General features: G+C 46.9%; 1 protein-coding gene across 3 annotated transcripts in view; it reads right to left on the bottom strand.

Moving 5' to 3' along the window:
- The window catches only part of camsap3 (calmodulin regulated spectrin-associated protein family, member 3), an 89292-nt gene extending 75799 nt beyond the window's left edge, over positions 1 to 13493 (bottom strand). The window contains exon 1 of one of the 3 annotated variants that reach the window (XM_055663924.1): positions 13041 to 13493. In XM_055663924.1, the coding sequence (XP_055519899.1) occupies positions 13041 to 13170 (130 nt within the window). In that variant the 5' untranslated portion in view covers positions 13171 to 13493. The remainder of the gene's footprint in view (positions 1 to 13040) is intronic. The other 2 variants (XM_055663923.1, XM_055663925.1) reach the window with 2 other exon arrangements.
- Between the last annotated feature and the right edge of the window lie 3543 nt (positions 13494 to 17036).

Below are 17036 nucleotides of genomic sequence, written 5' to 3'. Positions count from 1 at the left end.
ACTCTACCGCTGCGCCACCGTGCCGCACCATTCTTTAGAATGATGGAGTGGGGGAGTGAAAGGAGGGGGTGGGACAAATCCTGGAGAGTGATAGGTGGACACAGGTGAGGGGGTGATCGGCAGATAGGGGGAGCAAGTGACAAAGGCTGGAGGTGTGAAGGAAACAAAAGGGGGTCATATAGGGAGAGAAGAGGTGGAGTGAAATGTAAAGCCGGAGGGAGGGGGGGGGGGGGATATGGGAGGACGGAAGGGAGGGGAGTGTAAGGGCAGGATAGAGGAGGCACGGGACAGAGAGAGGGAGAGAGAAGGGGTGTGTTATCTGTGATCAGGCCCCGATTGTAATCATGTATTGTCTTTCCGCTGACTGGATAGCACGCAACAAAAGCTTTTCACTGTACTCGTGACAATAAACTAAACTGAAAATTGCAGTCTTCAATGTCCACACTATTATATAATTCCTCTATGCATTGTGCCAACTTAATTACGATATGATTTTACTTCCTTCCTTTCAATGCACAAGTTGCGAAAACGGTGGAAAAATGTTTCCATTCACGTTTGGCTCTGGCCCAAGATTCCAAAGGTCAAAGGCATCGCCTACTTTACATGCGGTATTTAAATGCCGTAACCAAATCCAACCCATTGTCCCCACAGGGACAGAGGGCGAACAGTGACTCACACGTACCTGCACGTCACTTGTATCTCTCTCTCTCTAGTGAATCACTCACTTCTACAGCCTGAAAAGCTGGAGTAAACGTACTCCCACTGTACGAGCTAATTCAAGAGTTATCCCGAGTTTCCCCCGATTCGAACTCGGAGAATTACGGTAATGGCCACTCGTAGGTACTCGGGGCTCTCGTGGACATTTTTCAACATGTTGAAAAATCTTCACGAGTCTTCCCGAGGACCTGCCGTTAGCGTTACGAGCCGCTAAGAGACGTCCCGAGCTCCGACGTACTTACCACGGGTTTGAATTTTTTTTTAACTCGGGAGAGCTCTTGGGTAAACTCGTATAGTGGGACAGGCAGCATCTCCGGGGATAAGGAACGGGTGACGTTTTGGGTCGAGACCCTTCGTGTCTTCTGGCTGTCTGAAGAAGAGTCACCCATTCCTTCTCTCCAGAGATGCCGCCAGTCCCGCTGAGTTACACAAGTCTATCTTCGGTGTAAACCAGCATCTGCAGTTCCTACCTACACTTCTGCAGCTTGCACTGACTGTCACCCATATCACTGACACACAAAAAAACCCTCCCAGTAATGTGTGGGAAGGAACTGCAGATGCCGGCTTACACCGAAGATATAGACAGAAAATGTGGCTGCAAATAAAAATGTCTTACTTCAATGCACGTGACTATAAAACCACAGTTAGAATTATTTGCCACAGAAGGCTGTGGAGGCCAAGTCAATGGATATTTTTAAGGCAGATATAGATAGATTCTTGATTAGTACAGGAATCAGGGGTTATGGGGAGAAGGCAGGAGAATGGGGCGAGGAGGGACAGATAGATCAGCCATGATTGAATGGCAGAGTAGACTTGATGGGCCGAATGGTCGAGACCCAGAAACATTGCCTATTTCCTTCTCTCCATAAATGCTGCCTGTCCCGCTGAGTTACTCCAGCATTTTTGTCTACCTTCAATTATCCAGCATCTGCAGTTCCTTCTTAAACAGTCGAATGGCTAATATCACCTGCAGTGTATCTTCCTGCCTCAATCCGTTTTGTACAAAGTGGTTTTTTCTTGAAGCTATCTGGTAGTTGACTGATGGAATGATTCAATGCAGCAGGAACATATTGCACTGAGAGAGGGCCAGCGACAATGGTATGTGGCCCAGGGCTCCACACAGCAACAAAACGAGACAGAAGCTGACACTAAGACAAACAGCAGCGGAGGTGAGAAGTGTGGCCTGCAGGTTTGTGCGGAGGCTGGATGATCGCGATTCATGGACAGAGTTGACTGAAGGCTGCCAGGATACAACAAAGACAGACACAAAATGCTGGAGTAACTCAGTGAAGAGAGACACAAAATGCTGGAGTAACTCAGCGGGACAGGCAGCATCTCTGGAGAGACGGAATGGGTGATGTTTCGGGTCGGGGCAAGGGGTACTGGAGGACCCTACCACAACCAGAGAGCAGTGCTGAACCACTATCTTCCTCATTGGTGACCCTCAGACCATCCTTAATCGGACTTTACTGGCTTTACCTTGCGCTAAACCTTATTCCCTTATCATAAGTATATCAGTACCATCAGATGCCCTGGACATTTTATGACTGTTTTTTTTTACTTGTATTTTAAAGTTGCTTTTTTTTACCTGCACTTTTTTAAACTATTCGTACTGTTTATATCAGGAACTGGATTGTTTTTATTTATGCGTGAAATGTTTAAGTTTTTATGTGCGATTCTCCGGTATTCCCTGGGAAACATCTTCTCATTTTGCACTGTACAATTGTTGTTTTGCATGATGACAACAAAAGGATGATAATGATACACTGTAAATGGCTCGATTGTAATCATGTGTTGTATTTCCGCTGACTGGATAGCACGCAACAAAAGCTTTTCACTGTACCTCGGTACACGTGACAATAAACTAAACTGACAATGCATTGGAGGAACCCGTATGCAGCCTTCCTGTAATTTTGTTTTAAGTCAACATCCCTTTATTCCATTCAAACCTAAACTGCATCATCTGCTTAAAACTAATATTCCATATATGGACAAACGCTACAGTTTAGACTTGTTGAAGGACATCTATAAATGCCATTAAATGTTTGATCCCGGAACCTATAGAATATCACGTACTGTACCATTGTGCTGTACAAGACCACTTTGTTCATTGGTCTAATCAATGGCCCGCAGTTCACTCTGGACATTGAGAGGTCATGGACCTGCCCGAGTCGGCTGCCTGCCCCTTATCCCAGGGTTAAGTCCGTACCCGAGTGGTTTTGGAGAGTAAAGTCCAGTAAAGTCTCATTAAAGATGGTCCGAGGGTCTCTAATGAGGTAGATGGGAGGTCAGGACCGCTCTCTAGATGGTGATAGGATGGTTCAGTTGCCTGATAACAGCCGGGAAGAAACTGTCCCTGAATCTGGAGGTGTGCGTTTGTTTTCACACTTCTGTACCTCTTGCCCGATGGGAGAGGGGAGAAGAGGGATTGGTTATGGATTATGCTGCTGGCCTTGAGAATGCTGGAATCTTGAGCAAAACACAAAGTGCTGGATGTAGATATTGATTGAAGGGGAAGAATTCTGTAGACACCAAAGAACCTATAGCGGAGCAAGATAGATCACTCCTTCTAAATGCAATGGGCTGACGTGTAGTACGCCACGGAGCGGAACGTGGGCCTTTTTTGCATCCATTTCTGTAACCTGACCCGACCCGCAGTGTAATCAACGTTGCAGGGGAACAGTTTGTGTTAATAAATTATAATTCTGAAAATGAGGAGAAGATTTTTCCCAAATAACTTTCATTTTTACGAGGATGTTTCCGTAACCGGCTTCCGTCTCCGCGCTAGTATCTTTGCTCCGCTACGGGATCTTTGGTGCGGAAACGGAAGCCGGTTACGGAAATGGGGCCGAAAATTACCCGTGAATCTGCCCATGACCGTATTAAGTCGGTCTTTTTCGTCTAGTGATCTATCTTGCTCGCTAGAGGATCTTTGGTAGACAATGCAGGGCATGGATTAGTTTTCGTTACAATTCAAATCAAGATTTGAGAGATGATTGGCGTAGCTTAAGAAAGCAAGATAGGTGACTGCCGTTCGTCATTTAATCCCTTCCCACAATTCATCTTCTGGCCCGAAGCAAAAAACTAACACGATCATTAATGGAGCTACATTGTGAAATGCTGTGAAATTAATTCAGCACAGAATGCATGCAAAAAAACAAACCAAAACAAGTGTTTAGAAGCACAATGTGAAGCAGCGTTTTATTTTGCAATGTTGATATTGCAGACGCAGGGACAAAAGCAGCCCTTCACAAGAAGGAAAGTATGCAATCTTCAGTGAGATAATTACTATTTAATCTGCAAGTCTATCAGGCTTGGGGTATGCGGATGGGGAGAGACCAGAATTCATTCAGGAGTTCCCCCAGGGACAAAGAAACACAGGTTGTTTCCCATGACAAAGGTTACAAGGATTCCTGGTCTATACACCGTAAAGTGGTCAAATTATATTGTATTGTATTCAAATTTATTGTCATTGTCTCAATTTGAGACAACGAAATGAATTTCCCTTACAGGCAGTATCATAAAAAAAAAATCATAACAAAAATAAATAAATAATAAATAAATAATAGAACATATTAAAAATAAAATTGAATTAAAACAAAAAAGAAAAGCTACGGGCAAATCATCTCCACCAGTCAGAAGATCTAATGTGGGATAGACGAGAGAATAGTTTTGTTATGGAGATAATTAATATCCTATTGTAATAACAATAAAAAGGGGAAAAAATTTAAAAGGGAGCCGCAGATCCACTTCTCTACAAAAACTAATGTCTATAAATGAGCGCAGAAGGAAGATCTAGAGATGAATGGCGCAGCCTCGATCAACAATTGTACTGAGTGGGGTTGGTTCAATCGCCCATCTCAGAGCCTGGGTGCATAGGTCAGTATAGCCCGCAGAGGAGTAGCTAACGAGAACAACATCAGAACCATGTGTTGGAAGATGCTGGTTTAAACCGAGGATAGACACAGAATGCTGGAGTAACTCAGCGGGACAGGCAGCGTCTCTGGAGAGAAGGAATGGGTGACGTTCTGGGTCAAGACCCTTCTTGTTCATCGTCGATGGAGGACCTACCATTAGAACTAGTGGGCCCTACCCGCACACCACGGACTCCGAACTCAGGCCCGAGTCATCGCCGTTGATCAGTTTCAGTTTAGTTTATTGTCACGTGTACCAAGGTTCAGTGGAAAGCTTGTTGTTGCGTGCTAACCAGTCAGCGGAAAGACAATACGCGATTACAATCGATCCATTTACAGTGTACAGATACATGACCAGAGGAACAATGTTTAGTGCAAGGTAAAGGCAGTAAAGTCCTGTCAAGGAGAGCCCGAGGGACATCAAAGGGGTTGGTGGAAGTTCATCTCTGCTCTCCGGCTGTGAGATGGACCAAGAACCAGGAGGGATGTGGAACATGGAGGCTGGAGGCCGAGGTGGATGGGCCACGTCACGGAGAACAAAGGATGAACCCGGCATGGTGTGGTGGCGCCCAGAACAAGAGGGGCCTGTGATGGTGGGGGGGGGGAGTAGGGAGGGGGGGTGAAGAAGAAAACAACAATATTTAAGGAATAGGCAACGTTTCGGGTCTCGACCCTTAAGAAAGTCTCGACCCGAAACTTCGCCTATTCCTTCGCTCCATAGATGCTGCCTCACCCACTGAGTTTCTCTGGCATTTTTGTCTTCCTTTGATTTTTCCAGCATCTGCAGTTCCTTCTTAAACAGTATTTAAAGGTACTTTGTAAGTTTGTCCGCACTGTGGCGACTCCTTTGTGTACTGTGTACGTGAAAACAAACCTTAACTGTACATGTGACCATAAAGTATCTATCTATCGATCAGGGACAACTCTAAACATAATACCACAAGACATAGGAACAAAATTAGGCCATTCGGCCCATCGTGTCTACTCCGCAATTCGAGCATGGTTGACCTATCCTTCCCTCTCAACCCCATTCTCCTGCCTTCTCCCCATAACCACAGGGAAATTAGCATCAGTACAGACCCTGCCTTCAGATGACGCGGCAATTTCCTCGATAACTTGAAATTGGTTCCGAGTAAACAGGAGAACAAAGTTGGCCCTGTCAAAAATGAGTGTCATTAAATCACATGATGGGGCATTGTTACATTGAAGATGCAAATATTTGATGTGGGTCCGATTGCAAGGTTCGTCACCTTGCACTATCCACAAACCACGACCATAGACCCACGGATCTGTACAGCACAGATCTGGCCCTTCGGCCTATCTTGTCCATGCTGACCAAGTTGGCAACTGGGCCAGTCACATTCACCTGCATTTGAGCCATATCCCTCTAAACTCGTCCTGTCTATATGTCTGTCCAAGGTACACAAAAATGCTGGAGAAACTCAGCGGGTGCAGCAGCATCCATGGAGCGAAGGAAATAGGCAACGTTTCGGCACAAAACCCTTCTTCAGACTGATGGGGGGGTGGCGGGGAGAAGAAAGGAAAAAGGAGGAGGAGGAGCCCGAGGGCTGAGGGATGGGAGGAGACAACAAGGGCTAACAAAATTGGGAGGATTCAATGTTCATGCCAGCATTGCCCAAAACGTTTCCTATTTCCTTCGCTCTATAGATGCTGCTGCACCCGCTGAGTTTCTCCAGCATTTTTGTCTACCTTCAATTTTCCAGCATCTGCAGTTCCTTCTTAAACACTATATGTCTGTCCAAATGTATTATAAAAGTCATACATGTTTCTGCTTCTATTGTTTCCACTGGCAGCTCATTCCAGATACCAACTACCTTCTGATTGAAAATGCCTTTCATCCCCCCCCCCCCCCCCCCCCCCCCTCCCTCCACCATCCCGCCCCTCACCTGAAGCCTGTGCCCTCTAGTTAGAAACCTCTACTCCAAGAAAAAAAGCAAAGTGGGACATTTAGAGCCACAGACATTAGGACTAAAGCCCAAATAAGCAACATATGTTCTCCCCAAAGATGACCAACTTTGATTTTGTTGCGATTACTTTTTGCATGTAACTAATTGCAACTCAATGCCTCCCGGAACCCGCGCTGATTAGACAATGCTGTCCGTTACTGGGAATATGAGATTACTTCACGTATCAGATTTAAGATGACCACACAGTTTTCACTCTGAAGGCAGACACCCTTCATTCTCATCACATCCACACTAGTCAAAGGAGAACTTGCCAGTTGAATATCTCCTCTTCGCTACATTCCCAAACACAGCTCCAACATGCAGAGCACAAAGCAGATGAGGAAGAATTTCTTTAATGTGAGGGTGGTGAATCTGTGGAATTCTTGTTTTTACCGAAAAACCCTGTAATCGAGGCAGCATTCTGGTAAACCTCTTCTGCACTCTCTCCAAAGCCTCCACATCATTGCAGTAATGGGGTGAGCAGAACTGCATGCAATTCTCCAAACGTGGCCTGACCAATATTAAGCTGCATCATGTGATAGGAGCAGAATTAGGCCATTCAGCCCACCAAGCCTACTCCACCATTCAATCATGGCTGATCCATCTCTCCCTCCTAACCCCATAACCTCTGACACCCGTACTAATCAAGAATCTATCTACCTCTGCCTTAAAAATATCCACTAACTTGGCCGCCACAGCCTTCTGTGGCTAAGAATTCCACAGATTCACCACCCTCTGACTTCAAAAATTCATCCTTCCCAAATGATGTCCTTTAATTCTGAGGTAGACAAAAATGTTGAAGAAACTCAGCGGGTGAGGCAGCATCTATGGAGCGAAGGAATAGGTGACGTTTCGGGTCGAGACCCTCCTTGTGGTGAATCTGTGGAATTCTCTGCCACAGAGGGTAGTTGAAGCCACACAGTTCATTGGCTATATTTAAGAGGGAGTTAGATGTGGCCCTTGTGGCTAAAGGGATCAGGGTGTATGGAGAGAAGGCAGGGATGGGATACTGAATTGGATGATCAGCCATGATCATGTTGAATGGCGGTGCAGGCTCGAAGGGCCGAATGGCCTCTACTCCTGCACCTATTTTCTATGTTTCAGACCAAAGATCATAGAGTGGAGCAAGATACTCCACTCCTTTAATTCTGAGGCTGTGCCCTCTAGTCCTAGACTCTCCCACTAGTGCAAACATCCTCTCCACATCCACTCTATCCAAGCCTTTCACTATTCTGTACGTTCATCATAGGTTAACCCACTCATCATAATTTCCTGACTCTTATACTCAATGCCCTGACCTATGAAGGTAAGCACACCATACTCCCTCTTACAATCTTACATCCTTTGCCTTCGCCAGTGAAGGAAGACACTCCATCTGCCGATATTGCTACTTTCCAATGATGTGTTCGTTCGTTTTCCGAGGTCCTTTTATTCCCTGAACTTCCGTAAGAAAAGATCGTTCTGAAGAAGTGTCCTGACCCGAAACGTCACCCATTCCATCTCTCCAGAGATGCTGCCTGGCCCGCTGAGTTACTCCAGCACTTTGTGTCTATCTTCGGTTTAAACCAGCATCTGCAGTTCCTTCCTACACAGATAGGTCCATTAGATCAGCCGCTTCCTGTCACAGAGCGGAGCATCTTCTGACACCCGTCCATCCATCACTTCTCAGTAGCAGTTCCACCTCACTACTCCCAGTCACACAACTGTAAACGGCTCAATTGTAATCATGTATTGTCTTTCCGCCCATTACACACCAAAAGCTGGAGTCAGTCAGCGGGACAGGCAGCATCTCCGGAGAGAAGCAATGGGTGATGTTTTTGGCCCAATTTCCCTCCTAGGATAAATAAAGTTCTACCGTATCACATCCCTCTAAACCTGACAACATTGTCCCGGCTACACTAGTCCCACCTGCCCACGTTTGGTCCATATCCCCCTAAATCTGTCCTATCCATGTACCCGTCTAATTGTTTCTTAAACATTGTAATAATCCCTGCCTCAATTACCTCCTATGGCAGCTCGTTCCATACACCCACCACTCTGTGGAAAAAGTTACCCCATAGATTCTTAATAAATCTTTCCTCCCTTCACCTTAAACCTGTGGCCTCTGGTTCTCGATTCACCTACTCTGGGCAAGAGACTCTGTGTGTCTATACAATCTATCCCTCTCATGATTTCATACACCTGTTCCTGTTCCCAACATGAACACCAGAGATGTGAATCAAGCTTGCACAGAAGGAATCAAATGAAAAACATGACCTAATCCAGTATCTTGTAATCCACACTTAATGCTGATACAGCCACATTTGGAGTATTGTGTAGATGCTGGTTTAAACCGAAGATAGACACAAAAGCCTGGAGTAACTCAGTGGGTCAAACAGCAACTATGGAGAACAGGAATAGGTGATGTTTCGGGTCAAGACCTTTTCTCCAGAAATGTTGTCTGAGCCCGCTGTTACTCTAGCTTTTTGTGCCTATATCTTGGAGTATTGTGTTCAGTTCTGGTAAACCTGCTATAGGGAAAAGTGCCATTAAGCTGGAAAGATTACACCAAAGACTCACAAGGATGTTTCTAGGACTAGAGGTCCTGAGCCACAGGGAGACCATCTAGAACTTTATTCCTTGGAGCGCAGGAGGTTAAGGAGCAATTTTAACTAGATAGGGCTCTTAAAGATAGTGGAGTTTATTTATTCAGGGGATATGGGGTGAAGGCAGGAACAGGGTACTGATTGGGGATGACCAGCCAAGATCACATTGAATGGCGGTGCTGGCTCAAAGGGCTGAATGGCCTACTCCTGCACCTATTGTCTATTGTCTATATCTTATAGAGGTGTAGTAAATGATGAGAGAATGGACTAAGTGAATGCCCAGAGCCTTTTTCACAGGGTAGGAGAATCAAGAACTAAGAATGAAGGCAAGTGGGGGAAGATTGAATAGCAACCCGAGTGGCAACTTTTTTCACACAGAAGGCGGTGAGATAATGGAACAAGCTACCAGAGGAAGTAGTTGAGGCAGGTACAATAAAATGTAAAATACATTTGGACAGATACATGGATAGAAAGGGATTGGAGGGATATGGGCTAGGTAGACAATTTGTTCAACATGAACAAGTTGGGCTGAAGGGCCTGTTTCTGTGCTGTTTGACACTATGAAGATTATATGAGCTGCATTCAATGCTTCTCTGTTTGAAAGCTGAGCAGAGGCTGAGGTTAACGGATGCGCAGCGGTAGAGTTGCTGCCTTACAGCGTCAGTGACCCGGTTTCGATCCTGACAACGGGTGCTGTCGGTAGGGAGTGCATTCTTGATGGCGTGGGTTTTCTCCGGGTGCTCTGGTTTCCTCCCACACTCCAAAGACGTAGAGGCTTGTAGGGTAATTGGCTTTGGTCCCTAGCGTGTAGGATAGTGCTAGTGTACTGGGTGATCGCTGGTCGGCATGGACTCGGGGACAAAGAGGTTGTTTCCACGCTGTATGTCTAAAGTGAAGTCTAGTCTAAGCACTATGGCAGGTTTTGTTCAATGTGGGCAAGGTTTAAAGGGGGATGTGCAGGGCAACTTTTTGTTTTATACAGAGGGTGGTGGGTGCCTGGAACAAGCTGCCAGGGGTGGTGGTGGAGGCAGATATCATGGTGGTGGCGTTTAAGAGGCTTTTGGATAGGCACATGGATATGCAGGGAATGGAGGGATATGGATCATGTTCGGCACAGACATTGTGGGCCGAATGGCCTGCTCTCGTGCTGTACTGTTCTATGGATGTTTAAGTGATAAATATTTGAAACTAATCTTAACAGCAAACCAAAGGTAAACAAGTTTAACTGGTCTCTGGCCAGGATTAGTTGAATTAGTTTAGTGTCCTTCCTCACTACAGATCAAGAGCTTGAGTCACAGTCAGACAGTCATCTACACGTGATGCTTTAACTACATAGTGAGGTCATGGATGAGGGGAGTATTGTGGTTTCCTGGTTTGAGAAGGACATTCTTGCTATTGAGGGAGTGCAGCGTAGGTTCACCAGGTCAATTCCTGAGATGGCAGGACTGACATATGATGAAAGAATGGATCAACTGGGCTTGTATTCACTGGAATTTAGAAGGATGAGAGGGAATCTTATAGAAACATATAAAATTATTATGGGATTGGACAGGCTAGATGCAGGAAAAATGTTCCCGATGTTGGGGGAGTCCAGATCTAGGGGTCATAGTTTAAGAATATGGGGTCGGCCAAAATAACTGAGATGAGGAAAAACATTTTCACCCAGAGAGTTGTAAATCTGTGGAATTCTCTGCCACAGAAGGCAGTGGAGGCCAATTCACTGGATGTATACAAGAGAGGGCCGAATGGCCTACTCCTGCACCTCTAACACTGTAAGAAATGAAGGCATGGGTGGTCAATTTAAACTAGGGTACACAAGAAGATTACCGGATTGTTGAAGATAGAAGCAAGGTGATGGAGCAACTGAAAGTGTGTCAGACAGCATCACTGTTACAGAGAAGGGTTGAACAAGTTAGGGCTTTATTCTTTGGAGCACAGAAGGTTAAGGGGGGACTTGATAGAGGTCTAAAAATGATGAGAGGGATAGACAGAGTTGACGTGGATAAGCTTTTTCCATCGAGAGTAGGGAAGATTCAAACAAGAGGACATGATTTGAGAATTAAGGGACAGAAGTTTAGGGGTAACATGAGGGGGAACTTCTTTACTCAGAGAGTGGTAGCTGTGTGGAATGAGCTTCCAGTGGAAGTGGTGGAGGCAGGTTCGATTTTATCATTTAAAAATAAATTGGATAGGTATATGGACGGGAAAGGAATGGAGGGTTATGGTCTGAGTGCAGGTGGATGGGACTAGGTGAGAATAAGTGTTCAGCACGGACTAGAAGGGCCGAGATGGCCTGTTTCCGTGCTGTAATTGTTATATGGTTACAAAGGATGGGGTGATGTTTCGGGTCAGGACCCTTCTTCAGGCTTTACGAGAATGCTGCCTGGATTCGAGGGCATTAACCACAAGGAAAGCTTGGCCAAACGCGGATAGTTTTCTCTGGAGCGTCAGAGGCCGAGGGGAATCTGATAGAAGTTTAAGAAATGATGAGCGGTATAGATAGGGGAGACAATCAGAGCCTTTTCTCCCAGGGTAGAGCAATGTCAGACTAGAGGGCGTAGCATTAAGGTGAGAGGGGCAAAGTCTAAAGGAGATGTGCGGGCAAGTTTGGTGGTGGGTGGCAGGAACGCGCTGCCAGGTGGTGGTGGAGGCAGCAGATACCATAGTGGTGTTTTAGAGGCCTGTAAATAGCAACATGGATATATGCAGGGAATGGAGGGATATGGGTCAGCTGCAGGCAGGAGATTGGTTTATTTTTACATGGTGGTCAGCATAGGCATTGTGGGCCGAAGAGCCTGTTCCCGTGTTTATGGTCAAACTGGTTAATTAATAGACAGCACCTCCATTCAATTAATCTCCGGGAAGCCACAACAACAGCCTCGCCCATGAGTTTCACTGAAACCGACCCACATCCTTATAAATCCCACACCTCCCCGCAGCGAGGAGACGGAGTCGCGGCCGCTCCGTCTCAAACAACCCCCTGTTATCTCGCTCTTTAACAAAAAAAAAATTTCATTTAAACAACGAAAACAGCTGTGGATTAATCCCCCAACAGTCTGTGCCCGGCCCAACGTTCCCCAATTAATTAAACAATCTACAGAAATGCGCTGGGCCTTACAGTCGCTGTTTGCTGCTGCTCTTTATATTTAAAAAATATATGTGAATACGTATGTTGTAATTAGTGGCGATCTTATCCCCACACACACACACACACACCTAGCCCCTGGTCCCGGCGTACACAATGGGCCGGGCTGCAGCACGAACAGCCAGTGTATCATTTATTACACAGGTTCCTGGTCGAACCGACACAATTATACCGGGGAGAGGGAGAGGGAGATATTGTGGCTCTGGGGGCTCGGCATTGAGATATTGTTGTTGGCCTGATTTAAAAAATACATCTTCCGGTTGCGCACCGTTTTACCTCCCGACAAAAATCACAGAGAGGAGGGGAGAGAGAGGGGGAAGGAGAGAGAGGGGGAAGGAGAGAAGGGGAAGGAGAGAGGGAGGAGGAGAGGAGGAGAGGGGAGAGAGAGAGAGGGGAGAGGGGGAGGGGAGAGGGAGGGAGAGAGAGGGAGGGGGGAGAGAGGGCGAGGAGAGAGAGGGGGGGAGCGAGGGAGGGGAGGGGGAGAGAGAGGGGGGGGGGGAGAGAGAGGGAGAGGGGGAAATAAAGAGAGAGAGAGGGAAAGAGAGAGAGGGGGAGTGGGAGCGGGAGAGGGAGAGGGGGAGAGGGAGGGAGGAGGGGGGGTTGAGAGACAAAGGCAGAGAGAGAGGGGGCGAGAGAGGTGAGAGAGAGACAGAGAGAGAGAGAGACAGAGACAGAGAGAGAGAGACAGAGACAATGGCAGCTCGCTGCTTACCTGGCCCATACGAGCGGCCCAACAGCCACGACAAGCTGCCGGCAATCTTCGCCCTGTGGAAGTCGTAGTGATCCAAGGGTTTGATCTCCGGGACGAGGAAGGATTTCCTCATTTCATCCACATCGACCATAGCAGAAAGCAAATGTGGCCATCCGCAGTGTGGGCGAAAATGGGTCGCTGGGTGGGTGTGTGGGTGTGGGCTCCGGGCTCCGGGCTTCGCTTCAGCGGCCAAACTGCGCCTCGCTGAAGCCCATGGTGATGAGAGGCGCCTGGTCGTCTCGTCTCCTCTCCCCCCTGTATCTCTCTCCCCTCCCGCAGCTCAGGTACTGCGCTGACTCACGCCGCTGCGCCTTCTCGCAATCCGCTCAGGTGTCCACCGACTCACTCAGTCTCTCTCCCTCTCACACACACACACATCTACAGCTCCATCTACAGGAACTGTCCTCGGCTCCCCACCACAAAACAACAAGCGCCTCCCCCCACTTGCCCACAGACTACACTAGTCCAAGAGGCAACTGGGAGCCGCACAGCGCCCGCCAATATCTCCACCGGATATTTAGTCCCATTTTCCTGCAAAACAAAACACACACACACACAATTCTGGAAAACTTCAGCGGGTCGGGCAGCATCTGTGGAGGGGACATGGACTAACATGGAGCGAATGGTATGTTAGCTTTCATTGCAAAAGGATTTGAGTCTAGGAGCAGGGAGGTTCTACTGCAGTTGTACAGGGTCTTGGTGAGACCACACCTGGAGTATTGCGTACAGTTTTGGTCTCCTAATCTGAGGAAGGACATTATTGCCATAGAGGGAGTGCAGAGACGGTTCACCAGACTGATTCCTGGGATGTCAGGACCGTCTTATGAAGAAAGACTGGATAGACTTGGTTTATACTCTCTAGAATTTAGGAGATTGAGAGGGGATCTTATAGAAAACTTACAAAATTCTTAAGGGGTTGGACAGGCTAGATGCAGGAAGATTGTTCCCGATGTTGGGGAAGTCCAGGACAAGGGGTCACAGCTTAAGGATAAAGGGGAAATCCTTTTAAAACCGAGATGAGAAGAACTTTTTTCACACAGAGAGTGGTGAATCTCTGGAACTCTCTGCCACAGAGGGTAGTTGAGGCCAGTTCATTGGCTATATTTAAGAGGGAGTTAGATGTGGCCCTTGTGGCTAAGGGGATCAGGGGGTATGGAGAGAAGGCAGGTACGGGATACTGAGTTTGGATGATCAGCCATGATCATATTGAATGGCGGTGCAGGCTCGAAGGGCCGAATGGCCTACTCCTGCACCTAATTTCTATGTTTCTATGGACAGTCGACGCTTCAGGTCAGACTCTGAAATCCTCTATTTGTTCAACGAGGGGCAATTTATTACACTGGATGTTTTCAAGAGAGAGATAGATTTAGCTCTTGGGCCTAACTGAATCAAGGGATATGGGGAGAAGGCAGGAACGGGGCACTGATTTTGGATGATCGGCCATGATCATATTGGAGGGCCGAATGGCCTACTCCTGCACCTATTTTCTAGTTTAGTTTGGAGACACAGCTTGGAAACAGGCCCTTCGGCCCACCTGGTCTGCTCCTCCATGGCTGATCTATCTCCCCCTCCTATCCCCATTCTCCTGCCTTCTCCCCATAACCCCTGACACCCGTACTAATCAATAATCTATCTATCTCTGCCTTAAAAATATCTATTGACTTGGCCTCCACGGCCTTCTGTGGCAACGAATTCCACAGATTCACCACCCTCTTACGAAAGAAATTCCTCCTCATCTCCTTCCTAAAGGAACGTCCTTTTATTCTGAGGCTGTGACCTCTGGTCCTAGACTCTCCCACTAGTGGAAACATCCTCTCCACATCCATTCTATCCAGGCCTGTTTTTGTGGAGCATGAGGCTGAGGGGTGACGTTGTTTAGGTGTACAAGACCACAAGGGTCATGGATACAGTGAATACTCACAGTTTTTTAATTTTTCAGGGTAGAGGATTTCTCCCACTCAACCCCATTCTCCTGCCTTCTCCCTATCAGTCCCGACACCCGTACTAATCAATAATCAGGTTCAGGAACTGCTTCTTCCCAGCGACCCATTAAGGATCTTGAACACTGCCCAACGCTAACCTCAATAGCAGTCGACAGACACAAAAAGCTGGAGTAACTCAGCGGGACAGGCAGCATCTCGTGAGAGAAGGAATGGGTGACGTTTCGGGTCGAAACTCTTCTTTAATAACTTTGATACTCTACAGACTGTTGTACTTGGTACTACTGTTGTCCACTATTATGATTACATAATATGACATTAATAATGTATTATAGTATTGATTATTGTGTATTTACATGCGTATGTATTATTGTGTTTAAGTGGCTGTCCAGCTGCTGCAAGTAATCGGCCTGTCCCACTTTGGCGATTTTTTTTGGCGACTGTCATGGTCGTAGCAGGTCAACGAAAAACCGGTGACTGGACCTTGCCCCCACGACAATGTCTAGGACAACCTACCACCCAGTCGACATCAAGCTACGGCAAGCTACCGACAACCGGCGACCATTAGGACATCCACGTACAACCACACCTACGACAACTTATGTCCAAACAGGCGTCAACCTACGTCCACCTGCGACAAGCTACAACCCTTTCGGCAAAATCCAGCGGTGACCAGAAAAATGCTACAACTATTTGGGGGACTGAGGAGACGACTCATGACCATACAGGCAACACCCCAGCGACCATGTCGCCTGTAGTCCCCTAAAAAATCACCTAAGTGGGACAGGCCCTTAAGAATTTCACTGTTCTGTTGTCAGTACATACGACAATTAAACACTCCTGACCTGACCCCCACTATTCCCTGGGTGAAAAATACATTTTCTTCATCTCTCCTCTAATCCTGTTACCAATTCCTGTCTGTAATTTAAAGTATTATGAGTATTATAACGTTCATGTTTGACTCTAGCTCATTCCTCTCCTGACTCACAACATTTCCAAGGCATGTTTTCGTTGACTGGTTAGCGCGCAACAAAAGCTATTCGATACAATACAATACGATACAATAGAACTTGATTTATCCCAGGAGGGAAATTGATCTGTCAACAGTCATAAAAATGCAAGATACATGAGATATGAAATTAAAGTGACAAGTGGAAAGGATTGGGGATGTGCAAATATTGGTGAGGGTGGGGGGGGAGTCAGTCTAGCCCACGACAGAAGGGGAGGAGTTGTCCAGTTTGATAGCCACAGGGAAGAAGGATCTCCTGTGGCGTTCTGTGCTGCATCTTGGTGGAACCAGTCTGTTGCTGAAGGTGCTCCTCAGGTTGACCAGTGTGTGATGGAGGGGGTGAGATGTATTGTCCAGCAAAGATCTTATAGCTATAAGATCTTTGTTGTCCAGGATGCTCCGCAGTTTGAGGAGCATCCTCCCCTCCAAGACCAACCTCCCATGAACCCAACTCCAACTCCACCCCCAGACGGAGCCAGAACTTCCTGATGAGCTTGTTAATCCTGTTGGCGTCAGCAGCCTTTCACTCTACCATGGTTTATGTGACAATAGACTGTGTGATGGATAACTGTCATGTTGTAATGGAGTGGAGTGCAGCTCCAATAACTCTCAAGAATTTCGACATTATCTGGGTCGAAGCCGCCCATTTTCTTGGTGCCTCAACCAGCAACCATAACATTCACTTCCATGGTCATCCGGGCACAGTTGGTGCAGGTGCAGGCTCTGCAGTTACTTGCCCCGATACCCTGACAATACCTCTCAAATACAAGACTCATACCCCCCCAGGAAGTTAAGTTTAGTTACACAGCGTTGATACAGGCCCTTCGGCCCACCAAGTCCATGCTGACCACCTGGTCTCTGGTGCTGTCAGGCAGTCACTCTTATGCTGTGCCTGGATTCACTGCAAGGAGACTTTGGACAAACTTGATTGTTTCCTCTGGAGCATGAGATGGTGAAGGAATACCTGGCAGAAGTATATAAAATTATGAGAGGCATAGAGATAGGGTC

This window comes from Leucoraja erinacea, chromosome 39 (genome assembly GCF_028641065.1).
Source record: "Leucoraja erinacea ecotype New England chromosome 39, Leri_hhj_1, whole genome shotgun sequence".
Classification (NCBI taxonomy): Eukaryota; Metazoa; Chordata; class Chondrichthyes; order Rajiformes; family Rajidae; genus Leucoraja; species Leucoraja erinaceus.
Note: the sequence above shows the minus strand (reverse complement) of the source record. Positions and strands in the feature narration are given on the sequence as shown.